At 36.4% G+C, this 26,182-nt stretch overlaps 1 protein-coding gene across 4 annotated transcripts in view; it reads right to left on the bottom strand.

Moving 5' to 3' along the window:
• The window catches only part of ITGB3BP (integrin subunit beta 3 binding protein), a 74,221-nt gene that overhangs the window by 40,598 nt on the left and 7,441 nt on the right, over positions 1-26,182 (bottom strand). For 3 of the 4 annotated variants that reach the window (XM_026454151.2, XM_026454150.2, XM_026454152.1), the window contains exons 2-3: positions 16,463-16,505; positions 1,522-1,657 (exon numbers count right to left, since the gene is read on the bottom strand). In XM_026454151.2, the coding sequence (XP_026309936.1) occupies positions 1,522-1,657; positions 16,463-16,505 (179 nt within the window). Of the gene's footprint in view, positions 1-1,521; positions 1,658-13,064; positions 13,116-16,462; positions 16,506-26,182 lie in introns of those variants that run through there. The other variant, XM_031933988.1, reaches the window with a different exon arrangement.

The following is a 26,182-nucleotide window of genomic DNA, read 5'->3' as shown; positions in this document are numbered from 1 at the left end:
ACTTCATAAAAATCAAGCTTTTTTATTTTTAAAACATGTACAAGATGATATATTAGGATAAGCAATGTAATTATTACAAATGACATAATCTGATACAGAATTCTGGACAAAATTCTCCTGTTTAGAGACTTCTATATGTGAGATATATATATTACAGCACACATGAAACATGTATGTACAGTCTGATGAATAACTAGAGTGAATCAGTGTAACCACTATGTAGGTCAAAAAATAGAACATTGCCAGCAACTCTGAAACCCTTGCTATCTGACTTTTAAAAAAAGAGCTTACTTAGGACTATAATTTGTGATAATTATCCACTTAAATGTCAACCGAAATCATGTGACCAATCTTTTTATGGGCAAAAAGAATGTCCCCTTAAGTCCATATTTAATTTCAATATGGAAATTCAGCACATATCAACTTAAAATCTATTCACATTTCAGTATAGGGATGTACAATCTCTAAGGCATTTATTTTTAATTAAAAAGATATATCATGTATATAAAAATAGAACTATGAAACTTAAAGTGTATACATTTTCATACAGTTTAGGGAAAGAGAAACCTAACAGTCACAGCTTTAGGATAAAAAGCATTTGATTAAAGTAAAATTAAAGACATTCAAAAGTTTAAGATCTCATTTTGTGTAACATAACAAATCACGTAAAATAAGACTTCTTTGTTTCTGGGTAGCTTCTAGTATATGCTAGCACTCATTAAATGTTAAACAATAAAATGTGAATTAGGCTAATGACAGTATATCTAAAGGATACACTATTAAATTTGAGCCTGTGTAAAATTTTATATTATAAAACTACATGCCACTGATTCATAACCTTTCTCAAAAAAATAGATAAATAAACCCATGAAATCGAGATTTGTGTTTTTAAATCAGTATTTTAGCAATAAACTACCAGAGGACAACAAATATGTATGGTCAAAATTAAAATTAAATTAATAATATTTTAAAATAAAGAATTTCATACTAAAATTAGATTTTTCTCTACGGAAAAATTCTACAAACCTTTTGTAAATACATTTGAAATAGTCAAGAAAAAGAAAGGAATGAAATATAATAAAGGTAAGCTATATAAAGATAAACTAAACATGGGTAAAACTAAATGGAAAACATGAATAAAAATAACATTTAGAAGTATCACTCTTAAGTTGTAGTGCAGCAGCACCTGAATTATGCTGCTGTTAATTTATGCACATGATGGATAGCTTGTTAAGGGGCATATCTGTAACCATTATAATTGATAGCAGCTGAAGGCAAGTCAGGCCATAATTTCTATTTAATGGATGGGATAGTAAGGGAACAAAGCCTACAGTTGCATTTTAAAATAAGTGCCAAAAGTTTACATTTATGTCCAAAGTAACACCTATATTAAGGTATTAAATTATTTGAGAGAAGAGAAAAATCAGTTGTAGCAAGATCCATATATAATTAAAGCAAAATTTTGATTTAGCCAATAACTAGAAAAACCTTACAATAAGTAGAAAAGAATGTTCAACTAACCATTTGATAGTCGATTTCTGTGCTTTTGTTCTTCAGAGCTTGTGGGAGAAGCAAACAGACTCATTTGACAAGTTCCAGTTGTTGGAGAATAAGTTATAAAACTTTTCTTCCTTGTGATTTTTGAAGGATCAAATGACTGGATATAAATAATAATTTAGGACAGAAATAGTTATGTCATAGATTTTTGAAATTATATGCCATTAAAAATCAGCAAAATTCAAATTCGTTTCCTTGCTCTTGCTTTTCAAATTACAAATATACTTAATTATCACTCTCAGAGTGAACACTATTCTTTCAAATTAGGTAGACATTTCAGGTCTCTATAATAACTAGAACATCTCAATTTGATATTTACTAAATTTTAGCATTAAAGGGTTACTACCTTCTGAGATGGTATTTCCAAATAGGTTAGAGATAGCCAACTCTCCCAACCATACCCTGACTTCTGCTTTCAGCTGAACTTGAAGTATAATTATGGGGCCAGGGCAGGAAAACTCTCAGAGGTGCCTATTACTAAGCCTCACACAGAAACCTTAGGAAGGATAACTGCTGTCCTATAGCTTCACAAAGTGGTCTGATGTAGTGTCTTGCTTCAATAATAACCAAAATAATGTCCAAACAATTGAGTCAGGCATTTAAGGCCTTTGAGGATCTGGCCTATCTTACAAACTTCCTCTTAGCAGCTTCCTCCTTTGTGTTTCCACAGGTGTTGGACATACCTCTTATTTCAGGTAACATATTTTAATAAGTTTTAATTTTTCTGTCTGTTCCATTAGAATTTGCTCCTGAAAATAAATATTATTTTTTCATCTTTATATCCTAGAGAACTAAAAAAATGTGTGAGGAATGAATGACTTACAAGGAACAGTCCAGTAAATTTGGCCATCTTGCTCTACTCAGAATATACTAATTTGTTCATTGGTTCATTCATCCAATTATTCACTGTTACCTACAGCTTCAGTAACTAGGCTATGTGCATTTGGGCCTCAGATCATTCTGTGATCTCAGCTTGGAACATCCTCTTTTTCATCTTCCCCAGGACCTAGACTTTCTTTAGTTTAGGTCCTTATTCATGATCCCTTTCCTTCAAACATCCATTGTCATACTATTAATTGTTCCCTTTCCTGAATTCCCTTAAAACTTGCTTTCCATAAGGTTTACTGATCACCCACCAGCACTGCTAACTAATGTGTACTAATGTGTACAAAGAAATATAACAAATTGCTCTGGCCTTAAGGAGTGTCTACCAAAAGTTAGAACAACAATGAAGGGGTTTTAAATTAGTATGTATGCAATGAAATTCAGAGAAGAGGGAAAATTCAAAGTTGGCTGCAGTAGTCTGTCACAGAAAAAAGCATGAGAAATCTGGAATAAGAGGTGGAACAGACAGCATAGGATGGATCTGGGGGATCAGGAAAGGTCTGATGGCTCCTATATTGCCAACATACTGGATATAGCTTGGCAGAGGATTTGAAATAGTTCCTTAACTCTGCATGGTCAACTATCCTTTATTTTTAAGAGACCTATGGAGAAAATAGTGGCTGTGTCATCTTTTTTAGTAATCTTAATATTAGTTCCAGAATCTATAGCATTCAAAAAATTTTTTTACAGTTAAGATTTTAAATATTGGGAAACAATATTTAATTATATTGAGAAAAAAAGGCATTTTTTATTTTATGTATCCATAGTGGCCACAAAAGGAATGAATATCTTTTAAAAAATCAAACTATAATATCAAGTTATAACTCTAAAGCAATCTTTTTTTGTACAGTGAAAGGGTTTTAAGTCTCTTTATCAGGTGGTTATTATTACCTCTCCATCTTGAGTTTTCACCTGTTTGTATGTATTCAGTCATAAACTATGACATTTATCCAATTCCTACTCTACTTTTCCAAGAATTTATTGCCCAGAACTATTTCACTGTGTATGTACAAGAAATGAAAGTCACTACCCTAATGTACATTTATGTCAATCTGTTTTCCTATTTTCACCAAAAAATTATTTATCCAATTGCCAAATGTCTAAACATTTTAACTGTAGATCATACATTTCTCCTGGGAAACAATTTTCCAGCTTTCAGAAAATAACTCTCTGAGTGTGCATGTGCTGTGTGTGTGTGTCTGTGTGTGTGTGTGTGTATTTTTGCCTCATTTTAGAAATACTGAGGCTTCTCTCTCTCTTTTTTTTTTTTTTGGTCATTTGTGTTGGTTAAAAAGAAAAATGTCTGTCTACAACTACCACACACAGAAGGAAAACTGAAAATCTACCCTTTCCCTCCTATACCACTAAATATTCTTCAGTAAATTGCACTTTTGTTTATCTGCCCTACTGGTACACACAAAGGCATAACCCTACTTCCGTAAGTTTTCTTTCCCTCAAGGTTGTACCAAGTTCCTCTAACTTTTAATCTCTGAAGAGGTTTAAAAGTAATCCTAGAATCCATCTGAGAATTTCCATTCTGCCATCTCCCAAACTTTGAAGGTCTTGGCCTACTCATTACTCTCCCACAAAAGGAAGAATTAAGAATACTGGGATTTCAGAGAAGACTGAGCTACTGAGAAGTCAGTACTCCTTCCACTCAGCAAGGATGAGTACTACCTATGAGCCCTTTAGAAAAACAGGAAGAAAAAGTAAGAGGGCTAGTTTTGGCTAGAAAAAAGCAAGGACTCAGGATGTAAACAAAACGAGGGAGGAAGGGAGGAAGGGAGGAAGGGAGGAAGGGAGGAAGGGAGGAAGGGAGGAAGGGAGGAAGGAAGGAAGGAAGGGAGAGAAAGAAAGAGATGTTGGTGTTGGCTGGGCAGGGCGTTTCATGCCTGTTATCCCAGCACTTTGGGAAGCCAAGGCAGGAGGATTGCTTGAGCTCAGGAGTTCGAAACCAGCCTGGGCAACAGGACAAAACCCTGTCTCCATAAACAGTATCAAAAAATGAGCTGGGCATAATGGTACATGCCTGTGGTCTAGCTACTTTGGAGGCTGAAGTGGGAAGATCACTTAAAACCAGGAAGTTGAGGCTGCAGTGCGCTGTGGATCACAACATACACACACACACACACACACACACACGAAAATAGATGTCATAACCACTTCTATAATAATTAACAACTGCTGGCAGCTCATGCCTGTAATCCTAGCACTTTGGGAGGCCAAGGTGGGTGAATCGCCTGAGGCTGAGTGGGAGACCAGCCTGGCAACACGGGGAAACCCCGTCTCTACTAAAAATACAAAAATTTGCCAGGCGTGGTGGCACGCCTGTAGTCCCAGCTACTCAGGAGGCCGAGGCACGAGAATCACTTGGACCCAGGTGGCAGAGGTTGCAGTGAGCCAAGATGACGCCACCTCACTCTAGCCTGGGCGACATGGGAGATTCTATCTCAACAAACAAACAAACAAATAAACAAACCTGCTTGTAATATTTCCTGACTCCTTAGAGTTATTTAATACCATTTCTAAACAGAAGAAATGCCACATTCTAAGATGCTGCAATCAGTCCCGCCCAAATGCTACTGTACTTTTTTTAAGGAGGTCTAATCTTGTACATTAGCAAAACTAAAATTTGGGCATCGATTTTTCTGCCTGAGAGAAAAAATCAATGTTCTCTCAATAATTTCAAATAGATATGATATTTTCCTTTCCTTCCTTCAATATCTTTCACAAATTGTAGCTTGCTTTGTCACCTTGTTTAAAGCATACACTACAAAAAGTGCCTGCATTTTATTGATTTTTTTAAACCTATTATAAACAGTCTAGAAAGTGCTAACTAAAAATTCTTGCAGGATAAAATATGGGGTTTAAAGGATACTTTATCATTATTTTGAACTGCCAGCCTATGCTAAAATATTTAAAACACAGATACTGTAGTGTCTGGCCAACTAGAAACAAAAGGTCAGCTAGAAGGAGATAATTCTTCATAAACTTATACTGGTTATTTAAGCTATTGGAGTGTCTCACCTAAGATAATTAATATGCATTACTAGTACTAATTATGAAATTTACATTAGAAAACTCTAGCATTAGCTGCCTTAGAGACTTTTCACGATTTGGGCCTAAGGTTCCTAGAAGAGTACTAGATACCAACCAACTACCTTCTTTACTTTTTTGAGACAGAGTCTCGCTGGGTCCCCTGGACTGGAGTGTAGTGGCATTGTCTTGGCTCACTGCAACCTCTGCCTCCCGGGTTTAGGCGAGGTAGCTGGGATTATAGGTGCCCACCACCACGTCCAGCTAATTTGTGTATTTTTAGTAGAGACAGGGTTTCACTATGTTCACCAGGCTGGTCTCTAACTCCTGACCTCAAGTGATCTGCCCACCTTGGCCTCCCAAAGGGCTGGGATTATAGGCGTGAGATACCACATCCAGCCCCAACTACCTTCTTATCAGCTACCACAATTATCAACCTTAATGGTTCTAAAAATGTTGGGGTTTTGTTTTTATGGTAGTTATGGAGAACAGAAACATTTTGAACTTATCTTAGTGATCTTACAGGGATAGCAAGGAAAGAATATGACTAATATATTAAGAGCTACGGTACTGAATTATGCATTTGCTAAAATTCATCGAATTATACACTCAAGAACTTTGAAATTAATAATATGCAAATTTCACCCTAAAAAGAAAAATACTGGCTAAAAACGTTGATGCACTGGTTTTTCTATTTGTAGTAATTATTTTTTCACAATTTAAAGGTATTAATTTTAATAATAAAAGTATCATTACCGTCATTCTCTTACACTGTAATTTTTTTTTTCTAAGGGATGAAGTCTTTCTCTGTCACCTAGACTGAAGTGCAGTGGCACTATCACAGCTCACTGCAGCCTTGAACTCCTGGGCTCAAGCGATCCTCCCACTTTACCCTCCTGAGTAGCTGAGACTATAGGTGCGCACTATCATGCCAGCTTATTTAACAAACAAAATTTTTTTAGAGACAGGGTCTTACTACATTGCCCAGGCTTGTCCCAAATTGCTAGCCTCAAGCAATTCTCCCACCTCAGCCTCCCCCAAAGCTGGGATTACAGCCAGAAGCCATCATGCAGGCTTCCAGAGACTTTATGGTTTGGCTTTACTTTAGGCCTATGATCCTTCTTGGAATAAATTTTGTAAATAAAGTGAGATACGAAATGCATATGAATTTGTATATGAAATGAATTTTTTCTATATGGTTACCATTTATTAAAGACTTTCTTTTTCCCCAATGAATTGACCCAGTATTTTAAAATGTTTAACAAATTTAATCAACTGCTAAAGATAATATAAAAATATAACCAACAACAGTATTAGAAATAAGATTTTCCAAAGAGAATGAAGAATCATGAAGTCTTTAAACAATTACACTAAAGGAAAGATAGCTGCGGTATATGGAAGGAACCGCAGACTTAACGTTGGAAAGCCTGGGCTCACATAATGGCTTTGCTGCTCCCCAGCTATGCTATCATGGACGCACCACTTATCTGAATTTCAGTTTCCTCACTTAACGAATATATTCCCTCACTCAACTAGCAAAGAGCAAAGAAAGTAGGATGGGGCAGGTAGTGGGCAGCTGGCACTGCCATGTATCTCAGGCCAGGATCCACGGCAATCACTCTCTCTTCCCTTGTGGAGGGAGGTGGGGGTGAGAGTGAAGGCAAAGGAATTCCAACCATGCCATTCAAGCAAAAAAAAAGTGAGGGCTTTTGTGGAAAATCTCCCTAGGACCAGGATGCTTTATCTTAGGCTCCACTCTGGGCAACCCATTTTCCTTTTGAACAAGGATATATAATAATATTTCCTATACCAGAATGAAAAGATTCAGCATGAAACCAGATTCATGGACAACACCAAGAAGCCACAACATTCTGTGGGAGGGAATCTCTCAGGTAGATCAGGGCAGGGCTTTTCCATGTGTCTACTCATAATCCATTCTTGAGACAGGGAGCCGGGAACTATTCCAAGCAATGGGTATGATTACAGGCAAAAGGGGCGCTTAAGCAAACAGCTGCAGATTTGCAACTTCTAAGCTTACTCCTGCCTCATTCTGGGCCACTATAATTTTTTTTTTTTTTTTTTTTTGAGATATAGTCCGGCTCTGTTACCCAGGCTGGAGCGCAGTGGTATGATCATGGCTCACTGCAACATCCGCCTCCTGGGTTCAATTGACCCTCCCACCTCAGCCTCCTGAGTAATTGGGACTACAGGTGCATGCCACCATGCCTGGCTAATATTTTGTACTTTTGGTAGAGACAGGGTTTTGTGATGTTGCCAGGCTGATCTCAAATTCCTGAGTTCAAGCAATCTGCCAGCCTCAGTCTCCCAAAGTGCTGGGATTACAGGTGTGAGCCACTGCACCTGGCCCTATAATTTTATTTGCTCCTTTGAACAAGTGCAACTTGGTTCTCACTTTCTCCAGGAGGCCAACTGTACTTGATGTGTGCAAAAGATGTATCTTGTGCATTTTAACTTTTGTTTCCTTAATAAAAACATTTTTATATATTTTAATCTAAGGTCCTTATTTTTATACTTTGTTGTGAGGTACACAGGCAACCTCAGGGATAATTTGACAGCCGTTCCAGGTCTGCACAGCAGAAATACTTTGTGTTGTTGTTTAAATTACCACCACAAAAAACCAACTACTTGGAGTACACAGCCTATTAGACTCTCATTTTTGTCAGTAAGGGCTGGGTTTTCTGCTGCAATGTCTTCTTAAAACTCCTCCAGCTTGATAATGTTTCTTGGGATACTTGGTTTTAGTTGATTTGTCCCATGACTTGATCTCATTTTACTAGAAGATTGGACATGAGTATGAATAGGAAGGTGGTGCAGAGAGGTTAGAGCCTGGGCCAGGTGAAAGGCCTAGAGAGGAATAAGGTTAGATAAAGCTGTCTACATATGCAATAAAGGATTCCTACTCCAAGCCTCTAATCCTAGAGTACTAGACTTGCTTCACACACCAGATCTATCCTTCACTGAGATTAAACTAAATCTACCATGCACATTGAGGGCTGTGTGTGTGTGTGTGTCAAAGTATGAGCTGGTAGGCATAGGTTTTTTTAATGAAACGCTTGTACCCATCTGTGCTGCCCAGGAATAAATGTATGAAGCAAAGACAAAAATCCTTAATTTTTCTAGCCAGGTGTGGTGGCATGCGCCTGTAGTCTTAGCTACTCGGGAGGTTGAGTTGGGAGGATCACTTGAGTCCAGGAGTTTGAGGCTGTACTGAAACATGATCATACCAAAGCACAACAGTTTGGATGATAGAGTGAGATCCATACTCTAAAAAAAAAAAAATAATAAAACAAAAAATCCTTAACTTTTGAAAATTCCGGACTTAGAGACCCAGTCCCATTACCAAGGGCTTTTGTTAATACTACCTGGAGCCACTGTCCTGCATTGTTGCAGTAGTGATTGTACAGTCATAGTAGCTGAAGAGAAAGGAAGTTTCATTTACCTGCCCTACGAGCACTATAAGTTTACATCACTTTGTTCAAACAGGGCAAATAGGATGTATTGGGTGACGTGTCTCATCCTGGGTGGGAGACTAAGAAAAGGAAGATGAATCTAAGTATCTAAGTCACTCAGGAGCTTTTATATAGGTGCAAAACATGTACATCAGAGTGACCATAAGATTGATTAATAAGAGATGGACAAATGTAGATCAATGTTTACTGACAGAAACTAAAGCTCTGTGCAAGTCTGAATTCATGAAGAGGGAAGGACAGAAGGTAGGCAGAGTGTGTACCTGTCTGTTCTTTTCTTGATCCCTTCCCCATCTTCCTGAACTGCAGGAGACTGAGCTCCCTTGGGCTCTGGTGACTTTATCACTGGGATGTGTTTATTTTATGGTCAATTTGCTGTACTCGGCACTTCTTTTCTGTTGCACTATTGTAACACATGCTGTTCCTTTCCCCCCCTTTTTCTTTTTTTTCCAAGAAAATACAATGAATAAATACTTATTGGGGGAAAAAACAAAAAACAAAAAAAGATACACAATTATAAACATATGCATATCTAATAGGAGAGGCCCAAAATACATAAAACAAAAACTGGCAGAATTGGAAGGGAGAGATTGAAAATTCAACTATAATAGTTGGAAACTTCAATTCCCTGCATTCAACAATGAATACAAAAACTAGATAGAAAATCAGCAAGGAAACAGAAAATTTGAACAAAACTACATACCAACTAGACTTAACAGACATCTATAGAACCCTCCCCCAATAGCAGCAGAATACACATTCTTCTCAAGTGCACATAAAACCTTTGGCAGGATAACAATATGTTGGGCCACAAAACAGGTTTCAACACATTTTAAAAGATGAAAATAATACAATGTTCTCATAAAGAATGTTCTCTGGCCACATGGAACGACAATAAAAATAGCAGAAGAAAACTTAGAAAATACACAAATATGTGTAAATAAAACAATACACTGCTAAATAACCAATGGGTCAAAGGAGGAATTTTTTTAAAACTTAAAAAACACAGTAAGAACAAAATGAAACAAAACATACAAAAACTTAATGGGATGTAGTGAAAGTGGTACTCAGAGGTAAATTTATAGCTGCAAATAACTATGTTAAAAGAGAGAGCTCTCAAATCAATAACCTAAGCTTCCACTGTAAGACACCAAAGAAAAGCAAACTAAACCCAAGGCAAGCAGAAGGAAAAAAAAGACAAAGAGAAAACAAATGAAATGGAGAACAAAAAACAACAGAGATCAGTGATTCCAAAAGTCAGTACTTTGAGGAGATCAACAAAATTGGTAAATCTTTAGCTAGACTGATGAAGGAAGGAAGAAAAGGAGGGAGGGAGAGTGGGAGGAAGGAAGGGATGGGGAGCCAAATTATAAAATCAGGAATGAAGAAGGGATGTTATTACTGGTCTTGCCCAAATAAAAGAAATCATAAAGGGATACGATGACCAACTACATGCCAACAAATTAGATATCTAGATGAAACAGGCAAATTTCCAGAAACACATAACATACCGGATTGAATTATGCGGAACTGGAAAATCTGAATAAATCAACAGCATGTAAAGACACAGAGTTAATATTCAAAAAATTTACAACAAAGAGAAGTCCAGGACCAGGTAGTTTCACTGGCGAATTCTACTAGTGTTGTTGTTGTTGTTGTTGCTGTTTTCTTGAGATGGAGTTTCACTCTTGTTGCCCAGGCTGGAGTGTAGTAGCGCAATCTCAGCTCACTGCAACCTCCATCTCCTGGGTTCAAGCAATTCTCCTGCCTCAGCCTCCCGAGTAGCTGGGATTACAGGCATGTGCCACCACGCTGGGCTAATTTTGTATTTTTTAGTAGAGACGGGGAATTTCTCCATGTTGGTCAGTCAGGCTGGTCTCGAACTCCCAGCCTCAGGTGATCCGCTGCCTTGGCCTCCTAAAGTGCTAGGATTACAGGTGTGAGCCACTGTGCCCAGCCTTTCTGCTAATGTTTAAAGAAGTGACACCAATTTTTCTCAAACTCTCAAAAAACAGGAGGAAACACTTCCTAATTCTCTGAAGCCAGTATTATCCTGACACCAGAACATTACAGACCTAAATCCCTTATAAACACAGATGTAAAAATCCTGGCAAATTGAAATTTGCAGCAAAAAAGAATTACATGTCATACCCAAGCAGAATTTATCAAAGGAAAGCAAGGTTGGTTCAACATACAAATATCAATCAATGTAATACATTATACTAAGAGAATAAAAGAAAAAAGGATACACTATCATCTCAATTATGCAGGAAAAGTAACTGACAAAAATCTAACATCCTTTCATGACAAAAACACTCAACAGACTAGGAATAGAACAGAATTTTCTCAATCTGATAAAAGACATGTACGAAAAACTCAGAGCTAACATCATACTTAACAATGAAAAACTGGATTATTTCCCTCTAAGATCAAGTACAAGAAAAGGATGTCTGCTCTTGCCACTTCTACTTAACATTGTTCAGGAGATTCTGGCCAAAGAAATGAGCACGAAAAAGAAATAAAAGGCATAGATTGGAAAAGAAGTAGTAAAACTATCCCTACTTGCAGATGACCTGATCTTATGAATACCCTAAATAGGGTGGGGGACTGTGGCTCACGCCTGTAATCCCAGCACTTTGGGAGGCCGAGATGGGCAGATCACCTGAGGTCAGGAGTTCGAGACCAGCTTGACCAACATGGTGAAACTCTGTCTCTACTAAAAATACAAAAATTAGTTGGGCGTGGTTGCGTGCACCTGTAGTCCTAGGTACTTGGGAGGCTAAGGCAGGAGAACTGCTTGAACCCAGGAGGCGGAGGTTGCAGTGAGCCGGGATTGCGCCATTGCACTCCAGCCTGGGCAACAGAGCGAGACTGTCTCAAAAAAACAGAAAAAGGAAAATCCCCAAATTATTAATGTTAATAAATCGGTTCAGCAAGGCAGCAGGATATATGATCCATACGTAAAAATCAGTTGTATTTCTATACATTAGCAGTGACTACTCTAAAAATGCCATTATAAAGCAATTCCATTGATAATAGCTTAAAAAGAATAAAATACTTAGGAATAAATTTAATCAAAAAACTACAAGTTACATACTAAAAACTATAAAACATTATTGAAAGACATCAAGCGAGATCTAAATAAATAGAAATATATCTCACGTTCATGGTTTGGATGACTTACTATTATTGTTAAGATTGCAAATCTCCCAACTGAATCTGCAAATCTGATGTAATCCTTATCAAAATTCCAATGCCTTTTTTTTTTTTCCAGAAGTGGACTAACTGATTCCAAAATTCATATGGAATTATGAAGGATACAGAATAACCAAATCAATCTTGAAAAAGAACAACAAAGTTGGAGGACTCATACTTCCTGATTTCAAACTTAAAATTAAAATGTTTTTTGATCTTAGAAACTTACAGTAATGAAGACTGCATGGTAGTGGCATAAACACATACATATAGATAGACAAATGGAATTTATCTGGGCATTCTGAAATACATATATACATTTATGATCACTTGATTTTTAACAAAGGTGTCAAGTCTGTTCAATAAACGAAAAAATAGTCGTTTCAGCAAATGGTAGGGACTAGATGCATTTTTTTACATGTGGGTATCTGTTTACATATGGGTATAACCAGTAACTGGTTATATACATGCAAAAGAATGAATCTAGTCCCTACCCTTGAACCATGTACAAAAATTAACTCAAAATGGAAGACCTAAATGAAAGAGTTAATACTATAAAACTCTTAGAAACGTAGATTAAAAACCTGTGTTTCCATGGATTACGTTTCTCGGATGTGACATCAAAAGGACAATCAAAGAAAAAAATAGGTAAATTGAATCTTGAAAACATTATGCTAAATGAAAGCCGGACACAAATTATATGACTCCATTTATACGAAATGTTCAGAAGAACATCTATAAAGACAGAAAGTAGATTAGTGATTTCCAGGGGGTGGGGGAGAGGAGGATATTAAGATTAACTGCTAATAGGTATGGGGTTTCTTTTTTGGGGTGAGAGAAATGTTCTAGAATTGGAGAGATTAGGTTAGGCAATGGGAATAATCTGACTTAGAAGTGCCTTACTGCCAGGCATGGTGGCTCACACTTGTAATCCCAAGACTTTGGCAGGCCGAGATGGGCGGATTGCTTGAGCTTGGGAGTTTGAGACCAGCCTGGACAACACGGTGAAACTAAACAAAAAAAAAAAAAAAAAAAAAAAATTAGCTGGGCATAGAGGCCCGTGCCTGTAGTCCCAGCTACCCAGAAGGCTAAGGAGAGACGACTGCTTGAGCCCAGAAGGTTGAGGCTGCAGTGAGCTGTGATCACACCACTGTACTCCAGCCCGAGCAACAGAGTGAGACCCTGTCTCGGAAAAAAAAAAAAAAAAAAAAAAAAAGGTGTCTTACTAATAGTAATGGAGTACTTTTGACTGGGTATCTATATATAAATCGGCAAACCTCCCCAACAAAACCTGCACCACTACTCCTCTGGCAGGACGCCTATTGAGCTGGCCTTGGTAAGAAGTATGCTCTTCTCTTCCCAACTATAGCATCTTCTATTCTCTCTCTGAAGCGGCCAGAAAAAGACTGCGTCAAGCTGGCTTGGTATATGGTCAGGTAGCCAGTTGTCCATATAAATTCATCTGGACTGCCACTGGCAACAGTTGGTAATATATTAATCCATCTTCATTCCTTAAAATCCATCTAGGAACAACGGTTGGAGAGTAACAACTCAAGCAGCCCAAATACTGTAGATGATTATAAATTGGAACTTTCTTCAGCTCCTTACAACACCCAACAACTTGTGAGGTTCAGCAAATTGTGGTACTGGCAGTATACATTCTGTATATTAAAGGAAGAACACAGGGTATGGTCCATATCTCTGCTTGCCCCATTAGAAGAGGTGTATTAGTCTGTTTTCATGCTGCTGATAAAGACATACCCGAGACTGGGAAGAAAAAGAGGTTTAATTGCACTTACAGTTCCACATGGCTGGGAAGCCCTTCGAATCATGGGGGGGAGGCAAAAGAGACTTCTTACATGGCAGTGGCAAGAGAAAATCAGCAAGATGCAAAAGTGGAAACTCCTGATAAAACCATCAGGTCTAGTGAACCTTACTCACTACTACAAGGACAGCATGGGGGAAACCGCCCCCATGATCCAAATTATCTCCCACCAGGTCCCTCCCACAACACGTGGGAATTACGGGAGTACAATTTAAGATGAGATTTGGGTGAAGACACAGTCAAACCATATCAAGAGACATAAGAAAATGGTGGCCGGCCGCAGTGGCTCACGCCTGTAATCCCAGCACTTTGGGAGGCTGAGGCGGGCGGATCACAAGGTCAGGAGATCGAGACCACGGTGAAACCCCGTCTCTACTAAAAATACAAAAAAAAAGTTAGCCGGGCGCCTGTAGTCCCAGCTACTCGGGAGGCTGAGGCAGGAGAATGGCGGGAACCCGGGAGGCGGAGCTTGCAGTGAGCCGAGATAGCGCCACCGCACTCCAGCCTGGTGGACAGAGCGAGACTCCGTCTCAAAAAAAAAAAAAAAAAAAAAAAAGAAAATGGCATTTGAGCCTTGCCCAAACATCATGAAGCATTAATCTCCACGAAGATCTGTAGCTGCATTAGGACCACTGGGAGTTAGGAGTTCCAGATATCTCTGGATATGGCTACTGCTTAGGACGAACAGGCTCCACTTCAACCAACTGGCATATAAGGGCCATCTCTTTCCCTTAGAAACCAGTCTTCCTCCTTCAGCAACATATTGGTAAGGCAAAATTACCACAAAGTTACTACTAGTTCCACTATAGCTTCAACAATTAAGTACTCCTAAAATTGTAGGTATATATTTTGAATGTCCAATTTCCTTTTGCATGGGCTAAGGCAGCCTCAATGGGGTCATGGGCCACGTGGGTATATAACTGGGAGCCAAGTTGCTTCAGGGCTAAGTTGTTACTAGAGTAGATGAAGTGTGTATGTAGCCATGGAGAGAAGCCCAGACTTAACACCAGAACAGAACAAAAGCTGTTAGCGCTAAGATGCAAATATAGAGCTTCAAACATATGATAAGGCAAGAGGAAAAAGCTGAAAATACCAGAAACTGGTCAGGACATAGAAAGGCCCAAGCTAGTATGCTAGGAACCTCCTTCAGGCAGATGTGGTCATGTGGTACCAAGTTAAATCAATCAGTACTACTAAATCAGTTGGTACAAGCTTATATCAATTTAAGTTCTGTTGAAAGGTACAGGACTGGGCCAAACATAACAATGTATTTTTCTAATACAGGATATCAGCTGTGGCACTGGCTACCTTGACAAGTCTTCATCTGAAGAAAAAATACATAGAAAGCCTGCTATGATGACAATTTACTTCATGAAGAGAATGGGTTCTGAAACGGTCATTCTTTTCCATTTAAACAAAGTTACCATCTCCCAAAGAACAGCTTTGGGGCAGGAAAGAACACTATTTCATTTCAAGCTGGACTACTCATCTACGAAAATACCATTCTGACCAAAGAAACAGATGCAGAATTATAGTCACAGCTGCATTCTGCACAGAACAAGTTGGATAATGGTATTCTAAATTGCTAATTATACTGTTAATGATTTTTTTAGTGTCATTGCTGTACTTTGCCACCTTTGTTTAAAAATTTTTAAAAAGGATGTAGCAAGTTTTCTAAATGGTAAATTTCTGTTTTGTTAAATACCAGTGAGTCTTCCAAAGAAAAATTCCATATAAAACCCATTTATTGAAATGGCATTCATATGTGAATTTGGAGGAGCCTATTTATTGACTAGCTATTTGTTTTAATTTACTTTCTCACCAATTTACCTGCATTTAAGATTACTGAGGTCGTAAGTATCTCAGTATTAGTGTTTCTATCTAGAGCCATAGTTAGTATGAAAAAATAATAAACTAACATATGTCATGATATACTGGCACTGGGAATGTGCTACAACTCAATTTACAAAAAGTAATGGCAACAGTACAATTTAATTTTCATTGTGATAACTGTGGTGCAATTTATTACAGTGTTAGTATTATGCTGTTTAATCCATGCCAGCATAGCTGACGAAGGTAATTACCTTTTTGATATAAAAATGCTACTAATGTTTTCATTTCATTTTAGCAGATTATAGTATGCAGATTAAAAGTACTGTCATTGTCCTATATTCTTTCTTGTACATTTAAGTGGCAGACTATTTTTTTCCACAAATGGTGAATTAATTTCTACTAAATTATTTCATTAAGGTTTTTAAATAATTAATTTGCTTCTTAACTAAATACCTCAAGCTGGCCAGAAACTTCCACATATTAGATTTACAAAAACTAAAATATCTTATATGCAGAAAATGGTGTACCAATCACAATTACATCACATTGTGTCTTGATAATTTTAATATTTAACAAGGTAAATCAGTAGTTAAAAATTGAAAACCAATCTTATGTGATGACTAACTTTTAAGCAAATACTTACATTTTCTTCTAACAGATCATCCAATTTCAGTGATCTTTTAACACTACAAACAAAAAATTTAAAGAAATTTTAGATTTGACATGCTTTATTTAAAGTAGCCCAATAATTAAGGGAAAGATATATAAACGAAGATTCTAAGTTAGTTCTGCCAACCCATTTTTATATTATTTATTAAAGCAGAATACCATATGAAGAAAGCAATTATTTATGATGACAGGTTTGATTCGAATTGCATATCTCTAAATGGGATCATAATTAAATATTTAAATGAGTTACTTTAAAAAATATATGCAGTTATATATACAAGGACTACCGTACAATTTAAACATCGGTCATATTATAAAAGGTCTTATAAAAGTTAGTATGTTTGTCTGCTTTAAAATACCACTAATACAATATCATATATAAGAGCAAAATAATTTATACACTTTCAGTGGAGATGTTGAAAGTATAGTACAGAAACAGTGCAGTAGGTGTTAAAGGTATGAGCATGGTGAAAAAAAGTTTTGCACATTATTCTAGCTTTAAACATGATTCAGTGCAACCAGACTATGACTTAACTGAGGAACAGATGCTCTATGTCTTTATAAGTCCCCAATCCATAAGAAACTATTTTTCGTTTCTTTCACTAAACTGATTCAGGAATATGCCAGGCTCTCTGTGTGCAAAATCTGTTCTGCTAAACTGGATGCCCAGCTGTTGGTGACAATGCTTAGAAAGGGAAGCGGAATATTTATAATACTTTATTTCATACAGCTGTCTTCTAAAGAGCAGTCATCAACATTTTATTGAATGCAGACTAAATGTTCAAAGGAGAAAAAGGTCAATATAAATTAAAACTAGTTTTCTCAGTGACAAATGCAGTGTTAAAAGTATTTTCTTGATTCTTGAGAAACAGAATTAAAATATTAAAGAATTAAGAGCATAAAGCAAAAAAGATTGTACTATATTGTATTACCGAAATCCCCCAAAAGTTTGTATTGATCTTAGAAAATGACTATTCATACATAACTACTGATTTACAAAGGACAGGAATAAGAAAAAACAGAAGGGATGGTCAATCTAAGAAAATCATTGAACAGTAAATATTAAGTACAAAAACTTAATCTATCTAAAAGGAGATTATTTTGCTACTATATCCCCATTAGCCTATCACAACATTATTTCTTGAGATTAAACTGGTTTAAAGAATTATTTATGCTTTTAGAAATCCACTTAATATCAATTTAATCTGCTTTCCCAATGAGTCAAGAAGAAAACAGAGGTACAAACAAATTAAAATGCAGATAATTTTTTAAAATTTATATTTAGCTTTGGAATACATATTGCCGTATTTGGGTATGTAAGATGTTCTGGTATTTATAACACTTCAAAAATAGAAATTAGGCCAGGCGTGGTGGCTCACGCCTGTAATCCCAGCACTTTGGAAGGCTGAGGTGGGTGGATCACCTGACGTCAGGAGTTCGAGACCAGCCTAACATGGTGAAACACCGTCTGTACTAAAAATACAAAATAATTAGCCTAGTGTGGTGGTGCACGCCTGTAATCCCAGCTACTCCCAAGGCTGAGGCAGGAGAATCGCTTGAACCAGAGAGGCAGAGGTTGCAGTGAACCAAAATTGTGCCATTGCATTCCAGACTGGGCAACAGGAGCAAAACTGTCTCAAAAAAAAAAAAAAAAAAAAAAGAAATTAAAAAACTAAAGTTAAACAGTACAGCATTTCTTATCCTTTGTTTCTAAATGCTATTAAGATGTAATACCATATTTTAGGAGACAAATTCCATCCTGCTATTAACTGTTCAAAATATTGCTTTATTATCAATGGTAATTCTTAGAGAAAGTAACTATATGTTTGCTTTTAAAAAGTTTACAGATTAGGCCCCAGGCTGATCTAAGAAACCCAAGGAAATAAGTAAAAAATAGAAAACAAGAAAGTAAGCTGAGTTAAAACAGGCTGTCATCTCCCACTTTATGTTTGGTGACAATCTAAAAATATTATTTATTGAGGGTAGTGTAGTATTAAGAAAATTCAGACATCTAATAACCAAAAGTTATAATACTTAAAAGAATCCTTAAAAGATATAATAGACAAGACTAGAAGAAATCTAAGAAATCACTTAGTTCAGTCAATAGGGAAAATAGTTTGTGCAACTTGCCTACTGTCACACATCTTGAGGGAGAGAAACTCAGATCTCAGGTCCTGTGCAAAATAAATCTTTATTGAGCTGAGGGGAAGGGAATTAAAGAAGGGGAAAGAAGAGCAAACCCACTACAGAGTTTATGACCATCTATTCTTAACATTTATTTACAACTGGGCCCAACCACTCTTTTACAACTAACAGAATCATAAGAATATACTAAATTGATTAGTTTACTGTTAGTAGGAATAGAGGAGACGGATGAAACACATGAAGGAAAAATAGGTAAAATTTGATTAGATATATGGGATATTTTCCTAAAATATTTACTTTTTTGTTACCAGTATTAGCTAACAAAAGTGGTATCCTTCTGGTAGTTCTGTAAAGTTGTAAAGCAGCTCCTGTGGCTACTATCTGGGTTTAAAAAAGTGGGCACACAAAATTGGACAAGGACTTGAATATACATTTCTCCAAAGAGATATACTAATGACCAATAAGCACATGAAAAGATGCTCAACATCTCTAATCATTAGGGAAATGCAAATCAGAACCACAGTGAAATATTACTTCACAACCTATTAGGATGGCTACTATTAAAAAAAAAAAAAAAGTGTTGGTGAGGATGTAGAGAAACCAGAATCCCTGTGCACTGCTGGTGGGAATGTAAAATGGTTTAGCAGCTATGGAAAACAGTATAGCAGTTCCTCAAAGAATTAAAAATAGAATTACCATATGATTCCATGATTCCACTTCCAAAAATAATTGAAAGCTGGGACACAAACAGATATTTGTACACCAATGTTTACAGCAGCATTGCTCACAATAGCCAAAAGGTAGAAAAGCAACCCAAATATCTACTGACAGATGAACGGATACGCAAAATGTGATATATACATAAAACAAAACCTTATTCAGCTTTAAAAACAACAAATGAAATTTGACATGTGCTACAACATGGATGAACCTTGAAGACATTATGCTAAGTAAAATAAGCCAGTCACAAAAGGACAAATACTGTATGATTCCAAACATAGGAGAGTAGTCAAATTCATGAAGACAAAAAATAGAATGGTGGTTGTAGGGGCTAGAAGGAGTGAGGAATGGGAAATTACTGTTTAATGGATACAGAGTTTCAGTTTTACAAGATGAAAAAAATTCTAGAGATTAATGGTGGTGATGGTTGCACAACAAGGTAAACATTCTTAATGTCACTGAATTGGACACCTAAAAAATGATTGAAATAGTAAATTTTGTTATGTATAATTTAGCACAATTTTAAAATAGAGAATTTTTTAAAGGATATCTATCTATTGTATCCTAATTACCTCCCTCTTACAGGTAACATCTCTGTGGGTGACTTCTAACTTCCAACTTACCCAAATTTCCACCTATGCTCATAATTTACAAGTTATATTCTATTTCTAGGTATACTAGGTTTAGATTCACTGGGATCAAAATTCTGGTTGCTACCAGAATTACTGCTGTTGAGAATTTTAAAAAATACAAAACATTTGACATGCAATTTTACATATAGAGAGAGTAACTATGTTTGTATAATTATATTATTCTCTAAGACTGTCCTCCTGTTTTTTATTTAGCTTAACACATGGTAGTATCCTGAATAGGATTATCTGGTTCATCAGAACAGAACAAGTAGATGAGTTTTATTATACAATGTTATTGACTAACATAAGTTACAATATTAAAGATATTATTCTAGGAAAAAAAAAAAACCCTATCATTTGATTCCTAATAAAAAACCAGGAATGACCCTCAGAAGATCACAAAATTATATGATTTGAGGTTCTCTTATAGAACTTTTAAAACATTAGTTTAAATACAATTTTGAATAGCAGGACTGAGGGGAGGAATGGGGGGGGTACAGAATAAGCTTAGTAAAGCAGTTAAGACTCAGGGAGCCTTCATACTATGCCAAATTCTTCCCTAAGGTTGGGCAAATCACATAATCTCACTAAGCTTCATAAAGTTGTCAATAACACTGGCCTGTAAAGTAGTAAGAAATTTCTGAGTGGAAGATAAAAATATCACTGAGTATTTCAGTGCTTTCATTTACTCCACACTATAATAGAGATGATAATATTGCCAGCTACAACTTCACAGGAGTGGTTAGAGGATTACTCAGTATGCTTGTGAGATTCTTAGAAATCCTTTGATGAAAGGCAATGGCCAAATTCACATCCCATGTGACTCCTTAAATGCAAACTGAGATATGTGAAATGATTTATTTTCCATTCTATGTATGGGAATGAGCAAAGAAGGGAGAAGAATCTATTATCCTTTCTGCATTCTCCTTTTCATTCAAGCCTATGCTTTTTGTGTTCAAATTAATAACAGTAATAGCCACTAATACTGTTATTAATCATTCATTTAGATGCTTTCATATGACCATACTGTTATTAAGTACTGCCACATACATACATATAAAGGAAGGACATAAGTATGTCCTTTGAAAGAGTGTCTATTGAAAGCACTCAGGTCTATCAGAATTAAAAATGGTAGATGGGTGATAGACATTTTTCTGTACAAATTTTATTTCACAACATAAACATAATAACAAAAAACTAACAATGATACCTACCACACCTTTGAGACTCCAACAGAATCATCTCTAAGAAGTTTCTACTGACACTTTTTGTCCTGTTTGCACTAGGGAAGCTTCAACTCTACTTAACAGCACTTGTGCATGACCCTCTCACCAAACTTATGTTGAAACTATTCATGTTTGTTTTTCTTCCCTAGACTAAGATATTTATATCATTAGCACCGTGTCTACTAACCGGTAGGTTACAAGTTCTAAAAATGCTTGAACTAGCTCTTCCATTAAAGTTAAAACTCCTATTAGCACAGTATCTATTAATATTTGAATCCCCAAAGCCTGATACAGTGATTGGCATATAAGTGTTATATAAATTAATGATTTGTTTAATTAATTGCATTTATTTTTTAGTTCGAAATACCAATCTCGAATTCAAGAATATATTTAGTTTCTTCAATTTTCTATAGTGCTCCAATTTTGTGGACTTAAATAATTTTGGTTTAAAATTCCTAGATAAGACTTTTTTTTTTTTTTTAAAGCTATTCCCATCAACCACATTTAAGTTTAAATACAGAGCCTGGTGCAGTGGGTTTCACCTGTAATCCCAACACTTTGGGAGCCTGACGTGGGTGGATCCCTTGAGACCAGGAGTTCGAGACTAGCCTGGGCAACATAGGGAGATCCCAACTCCACAAAAAAATACAAAAAAATTAGGCAAGTGTGGTGGTGCGTGCCTGTGGTCCCATGACTTGGGAGGATGAGGAGGGAGGATCACTTGAGTCCAGGAGGTCAAGGCTGCAATGAACCATGATCAGGCCTTGTACTTCCAGCCTGGGCTACAGAGCAAAACCCTGTTTAAGAAAAAAAAAAAAAAAGAAAAAAGAAGTTCCCAAACAATATCATCTGAACACAGTCTTATCTCTAAGGTAGTCCTTTATGTTGATTTGTGTGTTACCAGTTCTGTCAAAAAAAACAAAACAAAAAAAACTAAGCCATGTTTCTTCAACTATTGCTTCTCCTTCATTCTACCTTCCTGAGACTCTATTAAGAAATAATTTTAGACTTTCTTATTCTTTCACATCTCTAAACTCCTCTTTCATTTCATTGTTCTCTAAGCTGCCTTTGGGCAATTTCTTCAGATTTATCTTCCAAGTCTCTAATTCCTTACTCAGCTGTGCCTAATCTACTGTGTAAACCATTAATTTTTAAAAACAATTCAATACGTTTTGGAGTAACTTTTAATTTTTCTACAATTATAAACTTTAAAAAAGTTCCAAGAATAAAAATTCTTGTTATCATTTACCCAGATTTACCACTTGCTTACATTTTGTCTCATGTGCTTTACCATTCTGTCTATACACATATATATATGTTTATTATATATACTTATGTTTCTAACCCATTGAGAACTTGGAAACACAGTACACTCTTACTCATAAATATCTCCATATGTTTTGCTAAGAACAATTTCATTGATACAATAATCAAAATGAAAAAACTATCATCAATACATTATTATAATAAGCAGTCTGTAGTCAAATTTTATCACTTGTTCTAATAATGTCCTTTATAGCAAATTTCCACCCAAGTCTAGGATCCAGTCCTGGATCACTCATTGCATTTGGTTGTCTCCCTCTAGAACAGTTTCTCAACCTTTTGTTTTCCTTAACCTGGACATTTTTCAAGACTGTAGACCATTTTTATTTTTATAGACTATCCCTCAATTTGGGCCTATCTGATAATTCCCCATGATTAAGTTATGCATATATGGCATAAATATCACAGAAGTGATGTTGCATCCTTGTGAGAGCATAACTTGAGGCACTTGATCTTGATGTATTGTAATATCAGTGATATAAATTTTGACCATTAAGATATTATCTTCCAGTTTTCTCCAATGTAGTAAATAAGAAATCTTATAAAGAGCCACTAATGATTGTTCCTTTTATATTTATTAGTTAGCATTATATTTCAAGAAAAGACTTTCTGTTCTCTTTCCTTTATTCATTTATATCACTACAATGTTACAGATTTTTATGTTAGCCAATGGATTTTAAGCCATTCCTATCATTATTTATTTTGATGTTTAACTGTCCCAAATTTGGCAATGGGACCATTCTACCCCTTCACCCCAGCTCCTGTTTAACCTATGTACCCATAACGCTTTGAGCACTTCCTAACTTTCCAGCACACGCAAAAAAATTTTCTCTGCATCAGCTTTGAAATCAGCTTTTTGTCCAATGAGACCTAGCTCTCTTTAGTGGACAATGGTATTCAGACACCAAAATCTGGGCACTAAATATGTTCACTGTTAAACTTATGTCATTGCTTATAGTCTCTCTCAGAGGACAGAGCTGGAACACACATCACACACACAAAAACATTTCTATCTACCTCTATCTTTAATGTGTATATTTTTTAAAACTATGATTTCATATTGACATCTCCAGTGCCAAGTCAACAAATTTGAAATTCCTCCATCCAAAGGTGAGAAACTGGCTCCCATCACCCACAATACACTTACGCATTTGACCAAGCCTAGAACACATAAAAACTAGTTTCAGAAGTGCTAACACATACTACTATGGAAAGCAAATCTCTTACTCAAGTTCAATATTTGCCTAACATTTTTAATGTAAAATTTACATATAGCAAGCAGCACAAATATTAAGTGTATAGATGCGAGTTTTAACAAATGTGTACTATATCCCTGAAACTCACATCCGTATCAAGATATGGAATATTTGAATCATATGAGGAGGGTACCTCAGGCTCCCTCCAAGTCCATCACCTATACCATACACAACTACTTTTCTAATTTCTTCCAACATAAATTACTTTTGCCTATTCTAGAATTTCATATAAATAGAACCATACAGTATGTACTTGCGTCTATTTTCTCTGCTTGGCATAACTGTGAGATTCACCCAGGTTGTTGCACATCAGTAGATCATTTGTTTTTAATTAATATTGTCTTAATAAACCATTTATTTGTTTTCCTGTCGATGGACACTTGGTTTTAGTTTTTAGCCATTATGAGTAAAGCTTCCAAGAACACCTTTTACAAGGTTTTTTGTGTTGTTTCCCTTAGCTATATTGCATTCAGTTTTCTTGGATAAATAAATACCTAGAAGTAGAAGTGCTAGATCATTGGGTAGGTGAATATTTATTTAATTTCATAAGAAACTGCCAAAATGTCTAACATGTTATGGTTCATTTGTATATCTTCTTTTATTAACTATTGGTTCAAATCTTTGGGCCATTATTTAAATAATATTTTTGTCTTTCTACTGTTGATTAGTAATAGTTCTTTATTTTCCTAAATATAAATCCTTTGTCTGATATATATCTGTTAAATACTTTTTCCCAGTTGTTTGAAAATTTACTTTTTTTGGCTGGGTGCAGTGGCTCACGCCTGTAATCTCATCACTTTGGGAGGCCAAGGTGGGCAGATCACAAGGTCAAGAGATTGAGACCATCCTGGTCAATATCGTGAAACCCTGTCCCTGCTAAAAATACAAAAATTAGCTGGGTGTGGTGGTGCACACCTGCAGTCCCAGCTACGTGGGAGGCTGAGACAGGAGAATCACTTGAACCCAGGAGGCAGAGGTTGCAGTGAGCCAAGATTGTGCCACTGCACTCCCGCCTGGCGACAGAGCAAGACTCCATCTCAAAAAAAAAAAAAAAAAAAGAAAAACAGAAAACTTACTTTTTTTAATGTTATCTCTTGATGAGCAAAAGTTTAAAACGTAGGTGAAGTGTAATTTATCATTTTTTTCTTCTATAATTATTGCTTTCTAAGTCTTGCCTGAAATTTTACCTACTTCAGATTGTAACAATATTCTCGAATATTTTCCTCCAAAAACTTTACTTTTTACATTTAGGACTAAAACGTATCTCAAATTAATTTTTGTATGTAGTATAAGGTGAAGGTCAAGGTGTTTTGTTTTTTCCCCCACTGGGTATGCCAGCACCACTTGGGAAGAAAATCTTCTCTTATCCCCACTGAACTGCTTTGGTACCTTTGTGGGTCTATTTCTGGACTTTCTATTCTATTCTATTTATCTATTTCTCTATATGCCCAAACTACACTGATTTCATTACCAACACTTTATGCTACTCCAACTTCATTCTTTTTTTTCAAAATTGTTTTGGCTACTGCAAGTCACTTGCCTTTCCATACAAATTTTGAAATCAGTTTTCAATTTCTATAAAATGTTTGCTTGAAGAACTAAAAATAGAACTACCATTCAACGCCAGGCACAGTGGCTCATGCCTGTAATCCCAGCACTTTGGGTGGCCAAGGTGGGCAGATCACGAGGTCAGGAGTTCAAGACCAGCCTGATCAATATGGTGAAACCCCGTTTCTACTAAAAAGACAAAAATTAGCCAGGCATGGTGGCGCATGCTTGTAGTCCCAGCTACTCAGAAGGCTGAGACAGGAGAATCACTTGAACCCAGGAGGCGGAGGTTGCAGTGAGCCAAGATTGCACCACTGCACTCCAGCCTGGGCGACAGAGCAAAACTCCGTCTCAAAAAAAAAAAAGAACTACCCAGCAACCCCACTACTGGTATCTATCAAAGGAAAAGAAATCATTGTATCAAAAAGACAAATGTACTTATACATTTATTACAGCACTATTCACAAGAGCAAAGTCATGGAATCATCCTGTGTCCATCAATGGATGACTGGATAAAGAAATGTGATATATATACACCACGGAACACTATGAATCCATAAAAAAGAATGATATCATGTTGTTCTGTAGCAACATGAATAGAGCTGGAAACCACTATCTTAGGTGGAATAACTCAGAAACAGAAAATTAGGCCAGGCATGGTGGCTCATACCTGTAATCCCAACACTTTAGGAGGCCAAGCTGAGCAGATTACTTGAGTCCAGAAGTGAGCCTGGGAGGCGGAGGTTGCAGTGACCTGAGATTGCACTACTGCACTCCAGCCTGGGTGACGGAGCAAGACTATGTCTCAGAAAAAAAAAAAAAAAAAAAAAAAGAGGAGGGGGAA

The sequence above is a fragment of the Piliocolobus tephrosceles genome, chromosome 1 (genome assembly GCF_002776525.5).
Source record: "Piliocolobus tephrosceles isolate RC106 chromosome 1, ASM277652v3, whole genome shotgun sequence".
NCBI classification, from domain to species: domain Eukaryota; kingdom Metazoa; phylum Chordata; class Mammalia; order Primates; family Cercopithecidae; genus Piliocolobus; species Piliocolobus tephrosceles.
The sequence above is the reverse complement of the archived record's forward strand: the minus strand, read 5'-3'. Positions and strand labels throughout refer to the sequence as shown.